Consider the following 10,749-nt stretch of genomic DNA (forward strand, 5'->3'; position numbering starts at 1 on the left):
ATATCTGTTGAATTTTTTTGTAAACTTTACCTCAAAAGGTTTGCACAGTTTTTCTGTGGTTATGAAGTGCCCTGTAAAATATTTGCCCTCTTCCTGATTTCTTAGGGGATTTTTTTCACACATTTGTCACACTTCCATGTGCAGATCATCAAACAAAAGCTACCTGGCTGTATCTAAAAAAGTAATTTTCTCCTAAATCTAATAATTTGTCGCCACTCTTGTAACAAGAACTGCCGTCCTGAAGCCATGAAGCAACCCCAGACCATCACACTACACATGTTTGACTGTTGCTATGACATTTTTATTAAATCATGTGTTAGTGTTAACTTTTCAGTCCACAGAATATTTTTCCTATGTCTTGGGAATCATCAGGATGTTTTTTGGCATACGATGAGCCTTTATGCTCTTTTTGATCAGCAGTAATTTTCACTACTCTCCTATGGATGCCATTTTTGTTCAGCAGCTTTCTTATTGTTGAATAATGAACTTTGACCTTAAATGAGGTGAGCGAGGTCTGCAGTTCTTTAGTTGTTGTTCCGGTTTCTTTTATGACCTCATGGACAAGTAATTTTGGAAGGTCGGCCGCTCATGAGAAGGTTCACTGCCGCTCCAAGTTTTCTCCATTTGTGGATAATGGCTACTGTGGTTTGCTGGGGTCACAAACTTGGGGCATCGTTGTCTACCACACAAGAGCTATAAGCAAATATTATTTGCCCCACTCATAATTTAGAACAATCTAAAAAACATTAACATAATATTTCTCCAACAGAGAGTTAGATTTTTGTCATTGCTCAATGTTATATGGTAATTGTATCGTCTTGATGCATTCTCAATCATCCAGGAAAGTAAATCTCCAAAAAGTTGATTCTGTTCATCTGGACGTAGCGTTTTGTGGGAGAAACGTTTCGTCACTCATCCAAGTGACTTCTTCAGTCTCAGCTGACTGCAGGTTTCGCCAAATCTTATAACCAGTGAGAATTTGCATAATTAAGATTAAGGAACTGACCCCCCAGCCCATTGCTCCTTCAGTGGGCTGGTTTCAGTCATTATGCAAATGTACTGTTTATAAGATTGGGGAAACCTGCAGTCAGCTGAGACTGAAGAAGTCACTTGGATGAGTGACGAAACGTTTCTCCCACAAAACGCGACGTCCAGATGAACAGAATCAACTTTTTGGAGATTTGGTAAATTTCCAAATGGAAAAATACGTTTTCAATAATGTTGAAAAACAAAACCAAAAAACAACAGATAATGAAAAACATTTATTGAAAGTTTGGTGGTTTTAAAAAACTGTATAGAAAACAGCTTCCCTGAAAGTTGAACCGCCTGGGCTGTACCAAAACTGTAGCCTCTTGCGCTTGAACTGTATCTCAGCAAATACAATGCTGCCACCTTGTGGTCACTTGTAGCACCTGGGTCTTTAATGGCGATATCCACACTCTGGATCCAGACTCTTCTAGATTTTGAGAAACGTCTTCAGGACCTAAAGCTGTCTGATCGATGTAATGTTACGACTGAGGCTCTTTCTTCATTTCACAGCGTTAAGCTGCATTTGTGGTAACCCATGACTGAAGAAGATAATAGCTTCAAACAGGATTCTAGTGCTTGTTTTTGTTTCTTCACATGTGAGGTATCAATTCATTTCTTCAAGGGAGCACAATTAGGACCTAACTGTAACATCTACTCTTTACTTGTAGCAGTTTATAAAAAGATGAAATTAATATTGAGCAGAATTGATTTCAGCTCATTGGTGCAACCCTCCACAAAAATCCGAGTTTTCTACATGGCAATTTGGGAAAATGAATTGCCCACCCCTGCTCTAGATCATAGACTGGTGCAGTTTTGCTATTTAAACTATGACATATCCCATGATCCAGCTACTCAGAGTTTGTCGTAGAGCTAGAGATAAATTATACAGATTTGAACATTAAATTGTGACACTTAGAGAGGGTATAAAGCGGATATGGTCTTGAAGCATTCATGTGGTTATTTCTTGTACTTGGAAAATTACGAGGGGTCACAAATACAGTATTCATAGTATGAATTTTACACGACCTCATTACTGTACTAAAAGCTGATTCTGATCAGGTGAGACGGAGCGACTTTTCTTCTTTCACTTGTCAGCAATGCAGAGTTTAGGCTGCACGTTTCCTCCTCCCCTTCTTTCTTCTCTTTATCTCTGAAACATACATTCACATGCGTTATACAAGCAAATGTGAAAATGTGAGTCTTCGCATCTCAGCATCTCAGCATCACAGCACCACAGCACTGACAGTTGTTTACTTACTGACTGAAGTATGGCTGCTTTCACTCTGATTATGAGCTTTATCAGTTGGGACTGGAGGCTTTGATGCCCTCAGCAGATATTTTGGTACATGCTGAAAAATAAGAAACATTTACAGAGTTCAAGAACAGCTTCATGGGAAGATTAATTTATGATGTGGCAACTTATAATTACATGAATGCATTTTTTTTTTTTTTTTGCCAAATCCATCTTTGAAAAAAACAGCACAGTCTGACATCCTCCTCTCTGATGCATGAATGTTTAAAACAATGTCTTAATTGAAGTCATGCACCATGAAATGTTTTATAGCACATTAATTCTTTTTAATATTTTATTTTTATTTTTGCATATGAAAATGTGCAAAAGAGGGATAGTGGATATACTGGACAAAGGATGTTGACTATGGAGCAGCCAGGAAAGAGATGAAGGGGAAGATCACGAAGAAGCTTCATGGATGTAGTGACAGCAGACATGCAGATGATCTGCTGTGAAGATGCCAAAGCGGCGCAGCTGAGAAGAAGAGACAAAATAAAAATGTAGAGAAAAAATGGAGGCAATCCCACGCAGTAAACAGTCAGGCCAGCTGGGAGTCGAATCGTGGACTCGCTGCCGAGGGCGATCGAGTTACCCAAGCAGAATAATCTTTGGTATTTTGTATTGTTTTCAGTTTGTTTTATGGTTTTAAGATATGTGACAAAAAAGATATGGAAACATTTAAGCTCAATTTCAGCTCCACATGTTTTTCCTCTACTTGAGTTCAAGGATCACAGTGCACAAACTTATTTATGATGTCCTGAGCTTCAGTTCATCCTTTGTCTAAAAAAGCGGTTTCAGCTCCTCCCCCTTTAAGGCCAACCTCTCTTTAAGCCAGATTTCTTGTGATTGGCTGTCAACAGAAGGTTTTGACAGCAGGGTGACAGGGGCTTTTTCAGAACATGTAGAGCAGCCTGAAGCCAGAGCTTCTGGGGCTCAGCTGACTTAACTAGCTTGACTTGGGGAACCTACTTACTAGTTACTTTTGGGAAAACCCACAAATAGTGTCACGCAAAAGTTAGTGAGAGGAGGAAAAGTGCGCCCGATAGCTGACATATTTACTCTCCTCTAAGCCCATTCAAAGTTGAATCATAGTCCTCAGCCTGCCCACAGACGACGACAATGAGCTTGTTCTCCATGTCTGATTGCTGGAATCCTGTTTTCAGCCTTTATTTGTTGAATTCATACTGAATTATGTCGCTGCAATGATTACATCTACTTTTTTCTTGGTTTTTTTATATTACTTTTTGCTTGTTGATATTGCAGAGACTAAATCCTACACCAATACCAGGTCTCAGTTTTTCTAAAACTGAGTAAGTGCATCAGCAATAAAAATTAATTGGCAGTATTTAGAAGTACTGTAGCATATAACATGAGGCTGGGAATTACCAAGGAGGGCAGCAAGAACATCAGCAGGTGCATGGGAGGATGTGATCAAAGGTTTCCAGTCAGAGGGTAAGGCAAGCAGGACTTTTATAGATACGTGCAAATTTGTGATTATTTCTATAAAAAGGTTCAAGGCCTCAGCCCAAAAGAGTTGCAATTCATCACACAGATATCCACTGATGCATATACTTCTGGGTCTACTAAACCTACAAGGAAACTGTACCATAGCATCACATCACTGAACAACTACACTGCAAACTGTGAAACAATGATGTGAGAAAGACGTAAATGGTAAATGGCTTATACAGCGCCTTTCTACTGTAAGCTGGCAGCAAGCAAAAACAAAGGAAAACATTAAACTGCACGTACAGTTGTGAACTGCACTGCTAAACTCTTGCACATTTTTTTATTTTCTTTTGCAAGTCAGGGGCTGCCAAAGTAATTTCGTTTTGTTTTTTCAAAACAAATTGTCAGTACAAATTCTGAATCTGCATCTCCATACCCTGAAACAGTTAACATATTCTATACATCTCCACAAAAGCACATCTTTCCATTTAAATATGCAGAAGTTTTCCCCCTTCTCCTTTTAGAATGCATAATCTTGCATTGACTCGTGCTTCAAATGACGACCTGTTGTTCGGTTTCTTAATTTGTTTTGGTTTTTTGGTTTTTTTGCATTGCAGAAAAAGCAATTTGCAGGACTCTGAAGCTTGAACTTTTGGGATATAAGGCATATTCGTACATACTATTGTAAATGAGTATCCAGTATTCCAACAATATCTATATTTAAAAATGTTTTTTAAAGGAACAAAATAAGGAAAAGAATGACAGTTTCTTACTCTAAACTTTTTTTTTTGTTTAGATAGGACCAGCAGCAGCTGCCCTGTTCTTCACCAACAGGCCTACTATAGACGTGTGTGCAGATGCTTGACAGGTGGAAACATCTTCATGCACCAACATTAGTGGCATATCTTCAGGAAAAAAAACAGTGAGCAGAGTAGAAAGTGTGGTTAAACACCGCTGCGCTGCTCATACAGTAACAAGTATGCACTGCACGATTGTTAACATCAGAGAAACCACGATCGAGGTCTTCTCTTCCTGAGTGTCTAACACCTGGTAACTTAAGTTAAGTAAGTGTCCTTTGCTCTTACTTTTATTTTGGAGTCCTTCAACTTTACAACAAACCATCCACAAACACACAAAGAAAAACTAAAACATCACATTAAACAGGGTCTAGGTGCTAGATTTGTGTGCATCAGTACATCCTGTTTTAAGGGTCACATGCTTCAGATATGTCCTTATTTAAAGTGCACTGTTATTAAATAATTGTGATGAACTGTTTGTGAGACAATAGTCCTAATGAAGACTTCAATTATCTGAATCTTTTCCTCAGTGTTTATAGGATGAATGTCGTTCTCTTCACTGTAATAGTGACAGAAAATGTGCTTCCTTTGTGCTGGAAGCCAAACTCTAGTGGACAATGGAAACGAAATATATTCAGCTCACTTTAAAAGATGCCTATGTCTTTACTTTTTTAGAAAAAGGATTCTTATCTTTGCAATACACGATATTTACAATTTAGCTTGTAATTTGCATTAAGCCTCAATCACACAGGTCTAGGAACCAGTTGGTGACCCTTGGCAACCGGTTCCTCCCGTTGCCAGGGAAAATATGCATTCCCTGATTAGCTGGTGAATGGTTGCTGGAGGTTGCTGGGTAAAACTGGCTGCAAAGAGAGTGCTGCAGCAAAAAATGAAAAATTGTGAGAAACGTTTGACCTCAAAGAAAAATTGTGTTTTTCCCAATTCATCAATAACAACAACAGTTCTTTGAATAGAAGCAGTCTGCGTAATACTGAACCCACCCAGGAGGTTTGTGGTCCATAGCTTGGCCTGCTGCCGCCTCTGTTCTGGATTCTTGCGCTGCGTCGCCGTTCGGTGGAGCTGCTGGGCCGATTTGTGGAGGAGGGCCGAAGACGACTGCTGGTAGAGGGAATTTCTTCCACTTCAGCCAGGAGATCTGTAAGTTCTCCATCACTGATCTCCTCCTCTGTCAGGGAGCTTTCTGTACAGCAACAAGTTCACAGAAATAAATGTGCTTTTAAAAAAAAGGAAACACTGAACGCTGAAACACTTTAACTTTGTTAAGAAAAGTGTTATATAAATAAAGTATTTATATACTTTATTTATACTTAAATAAAGTAAGTACACCCATGTGATAATGCCATCATGTGATAATGCCTGAGTTTTTGGTGCTTTACATTGTACTTACAACAGGTGTCTTACCTGCTGTTTCTGTGTATGACTGGTCGCTGTTTTTTTTGGCAGGAATGATACATCGTTTAGCCACAGTTCAGTTGTGTGTATGCAATCTGCTAATGGCCAAAGCAATTGCAAGGGGTTTTTGGTGCAGCACCGTATACATTTTTGGGATTAATTTCACTTATCAACAGCTTAAACCTCCAGCAACAAGCAAGCTGGGTAATTTTCTCCTGGTGACTGGTGCTTCCTGAGAGTACCGGTCCAGATCTGATTTCAAACTGACAGCTATTGATATTAACAGGATCATAAACATAATGTACTGATGTACATTTTTGCCCTCTTGAGAGGAAAAACTAACATTTCTTATTACTGACACTGACCTTTGCTGCTCTTCTCTTCTGTTGCTGATTTTGTTTGCTATTGATAGGGCTGTGCGACATGACCAATGCACAAAACCATATTTTTATGGCCCTAGCAGGGCCTCCAACAGAGATTGCCCTTGTGTGGGTGTGTCCCGCCATCTCTCCTGCCTCAGGTGCCACTTTTTTTGTACAGCTGACTCCCATCAGCAATTAGAAGTACTTAAAGCCAGAGAAAGGTGAGCTCTAGTGTCAGAAACCCATGTTGGGTTGCAGCTAGTGAGCTGTGCGTGTTTGGTGACTAATCCTTTTTTACTTACTTTTCAGTTTACTGACCAACACCTGAGTTTTGGTTTGTTTCTTTAAATGGTGATAGCAGCTTGACCATCTCTTTTAATTCAGTTATTAATAGAAGCATTAAAAAACCTCTTTAATTTAACCATTCTGCCTGTCTCCTTCATCCCCTGGACCTTTTTAGGGGAACGCAACACATACATTTATAAATATATGTTGTAATGGCCGCTATCTCGTTATCTTCCTGAGTCTTTATTAAATGGCGTGCCGCTGGGAAAAGCCTGCTCTGACATTTGAGTTTTATTTTGAGCACAAAATAAACGACAGAGTGAAAAGATAAGTGTTTTAATATTGTTAGTCGATATATTTCATCACATCGCACAGGCCTAGTTATTGGTTTAAACTTAGTAAAATGTCATGTAAGTGCATATAAGGAACATAACATTTTTAATGGCTCATTATTCTAGCCGTGAACCTTTAACTACACACTTTTACCTGTAACATGAGCAGTCACTGCACACTCGGGACAAACCCAGTCACCTTCAGGTCTCGTGTTTAACGTTGGTCTCAAGCAGTGCATATGATAACTGGAAAGAAAAAAATGTAGTTCTGTACATATGAGCACCAGCTGGGACACATGCAAAACATGAGTGGCGCTATTCAAAAAGCATCACAGGGTGGAATCACGACAAATCAAAACATGTGAAATCATACCCTGAATCACAGAGTATGCACACCAGAAGCCGGTGCCTCCGGTCTCCACGACCACATTCCTCACAGATAACCGCAGCACTGCTCCTCTCCTCTTCATCACCACCATCTTCATTTTTTCGTACGCTCACTTTGATCTGGGGAAGCACAAATACCTCAGCCCACTGTTCACATATATAATGCTGGATTTCCATATGCCACCTCCATCAAACCTTTTTTTGAACGTCGTCTCCAGGGCTCCGTCTCTGGTAGATTAAGGTAAAACTGATGCGATCCACTGGGCAAGTGTTAGCTGTCTGAAAATCAATAGAAAGAAAAGAAATCTGTGAACACAGCAGTGTCTTAAAATTTCATTCACATATGTTTGTAACTACTCACTATCACTTTGGAAAAAGTGAAAACAGTGGAAAAAACACAATTCTCAACACATTACATTACTTATATTTGGCCAACAGCATAGAACTTCATTTACAACAATTTGCAAAAATTATTTTATCAATAAAAAAAATAAATCAAATCTAAAATTCTCACCTTTAAATTGTTAAAATGATTAACCGCATTAACATTATGTTCAGTCTGTGTCAGAAGAAGCCTTTTTGTTTATATTGTTTTTATGCTGTGCATGCACCCTTTTACCCAAGCGAACTTTCCTATTTTCCATCAAATGAGCTGGTATGGCTCTTAAAGAATGTTAAACAACATTTACGACTTTAAAGTATCTGTGAAAGGTGAGTGGAGTTTACCTGGGACCACTGGAGAATACATTCAAGGCAAAAGACGTGCTGGCAGTTCTCCAGAGAGCCCACAGTCTGCTTCTCAAAGGGATTCAGGCAAATGTAGCATTTCACTGAATCACACATCAAATCTTCGCTTTCTGCACCAGCTGTATTCAACACAGGGGATCTATCCATCTGTTTGTATCAGTTGAAACCTTTACTATCAATATGACTGATGTCCGCAATACCTTACTGCTTACACACCGTTAAAACGGAACAGTTATAACCAAACTCCATTTCAGTGGTTTCTTACAAAGAGTCACTGATCGACCACAACAGCAGGTCAGCTAGCATTAGCCGCTACTATCATTTCCTGCTGCCGCGTTAATATAAATATATATCAAAATATGTGTAGCCTCATTATTAAGTGATTCGTTCTTTACTTAACTTGTGTGACAGGACATCAATTATATTTAGCCCGTAAAATTAAATCTGTAGCTTCTTTACTACTGAACTATTTTCATGTTCCCCGCTACCCGTGAAAACATCCGGTCCTTTTCTTTCAGAATAAGAGCGGTTAATCGCGCTTGGTCTCTTTCACTTCCTGTAGTAAAGAGATAGTTATCTTAGAAACCAACTTTTACAAAATAAAAAAAATAGTAATTGAAAAAACCGGAATGATCAGTGAATGCCCCTCTGAAGTTTGAAACATTAGTAGAAAATATTGTGTTATATTCTGAATCCCTACTGATTCAGCTGACCCTGCAGAAACATACAGCATGCTCAATCCCGCCTATAAGAGTAATAATAATAATAATGATAATAATAAAACAACAACAACAACAACAACAATAATAATAATAATAATAATAATAATAATAATAATAATAATAATAATAATAATAATAATACACTTTATTCGAAAGTGCTTTTCAGAACACTCAAGGACAATGTACACAGCAGAATAATAAAAGCAACATAAAAACAAGCAGTTTACACAATCATAAAAGCATAAGACATAAAACAAATTTAAAATAGCAGTGTGGGGAGGTTATGTGGGATAAGCTATTTTGAACAAGTGAGTTTTGAGTCTGGACTTAAGGAGAGAGAAGGAAGTAATATTTCTTAAATCAGGAGGTAGGGAATTCCAGAGTCAAGGAGCAGAGCAGCTGAAGGCCCTGCTCCCCATGGTGGCAAGACGGGCAAGACGGGGAGAGGGGACAGATAGAGAAAGAGAAGAAGAAGATCTGAGACACCGAGATGGGATGGTGATCTGAACCAGATCAGAGTTATGGAGGGGAGAGATGATGAATAGTACCATCTACATTAGTCAAAGAGGTCTGCAGTATGCATCAGTGGGCAAGATACTGAACCCTGAGTTGCCTCTGATACATCTCCCAATGTTTTAAACTGACAGAAAAATAAAACTGTATTTTGGAAGTCATTATTTTTCAAGACAGAAACGTGGGACTACCTTGCACTCTCTTTACTGTGTTTTGACAACTGACTCAAATCAGTCATTGGGCTATGAGTCCTTAAGGTCATGGAAAGGAGAGCTTTTGCTTTACAGTGTGTTGGCTTTGTGTTTGTGTCTGTTCATGCCTACTCAGTGAAGAGGAGCTTTGGGCCATTTCACCTTCTGACTAGCTTTCATTTTGTGACTAACTTCTAGGGTTTTCATCTGTGCTCTTTGGTGGGTATAGTGGCTTGGCTGTCTCTTTCAGTTTAATAATAACAAAAAGAAACTATATTTCAGTCTGAATTTTTCCTAATTATAGTCTGCAGTATGTATCAGTGGGCAAGATTATGAACCTCAAGTTGCCCCCGATACATTTGTGTGACTGAGGGTATCAGAATGTTGGAAAATTAGCTTAGGCATAAAACTGGGTTCTCAATTAGAGTACAAAAGTACTATATAATTATCCAGTAATGGGTAAAGCTGGATCCCTGAAGTGTGTGAACAGTTAGTTTTTAATATTTCACCCACTTATGGTGACTGCAGACAAAAATGTGTGCTTCACACAAAGAGATGATATGAATAGCAGCACTTATACCATATATTCACTTCCTTAAAAAAAACCCAAAACAACAGGCTCTATCACTTTTTGCACCCTGTTGTGATACAGACAGTCTGCAATCATCTGAAATGAAAAACAAGATAAACTTGCAACATAAAGATGCAAAGATGTCATTCTTACTACAGGGCACACTGCAGATTACTCAAACCTTGTTAATGAGAGCTTTCAGTTTACAGTTTGCAAGAATGATTTAAATCACGTTTTCCTTTACCATCATGAGTCACTGGGTGTATAATGATGCAGTTTCATTTAGTCAGTTTCACCTATTTAACACTGAAACTACTACACAGGCTAGAATGGATGTGTGTAGAATGGTTTGATTTGTCAGAAACGTCCATTCCAAAGGTTGTACAAATAAGTAAAATTTAAAAAACATTTTTATCTGCATGGCAAGCCTTCAGGTACAATATGAGAGAAAGTGAAAGATGTTTGTGTGTTTTGCAATATTAAAAGAAAAACCACAACACCAATATGGCAACTCTCAAAGAATGTAAAAACTCCATCCAGCCTGATGGAAATGTTGTCAAATTGTGGGGGAAGACTGAACAGCAAATTTCCATTCACTGCAACACTTTGTATATTTTTATAGTATGTAAATGATGCTTTTGGACTGACGCGAAAATGTTC

General features: G+C 38.6%; 1 protein-coding gene across 3 annotated transcripts; it reads right to left on the bottom strand.

Moving 5' to 3' along the window:
• Window positions 1–1,249: 1,249 nt before the first annotated feature.
• On the bottom strand, window positions 1,250–8,608 carry LOC113013897 (PHD and RING finger domain-containing protein 1-like). Of its 3 annotated transcripts, XM_026155125.2 has the most exons (7): window positions 8,072–8,608; window positions 7,541–7,624; window positions 7,332–7,465; window positions 7,113–7,204; window positions 5,568–5,767; window positions 2,288–2,378; window positions 1,250–2,179 (listed from the first exon to the last, which is right to left on the bottom strand). In XM_026155125.2, the coding sequence occupies exons 1-7, from the start codon at window positions 8,237–8,239 to the stop codon at window positions 2,136–2,138; spliced, it is 813 nt and encodes a 270-aa protein (XP_026010910.2). In that variant the 5' UTR covers window positions 8,240–8,608; the 3' UTR covers window positions 1,250–2,135. The 3 variants fall into 3 exon arrangements, with proteins under 3 accessions (XP_026010910.2, XP_080151028.1, XP_026010909.2); XM_080294902.1 differs by lacking the exons at window positions 1,250–2,179; window positions 2,288–2,378 and adding an exon at window positions 2,605–2,794; XM_026155124.2 differs by lacking the exons at window positions 1,250–2,179; window positions 2,288–2,378 and adding an exon at window positions 5,182–5,443.
• Between the last annotated feature and the right edge of the window lie 2,141 nt (window positions 8,609–10,749).

The sequence above is a fragment of the Astatotilapia calliptera genome, chromosome 20, assembly GCF_964374335.1.
Source record: "Astatotilapia calliptera chromosome 20, fAstCal68.1, whole genome shotgun sequence".
In the NCBI taxonomy this organism is placed as follows: Eukaryota; Metazoa; Chordata; class Actinopteri; order Cichliformes; family Cichlidae; genus Astatotilapia; species Astatotilapia calliptera.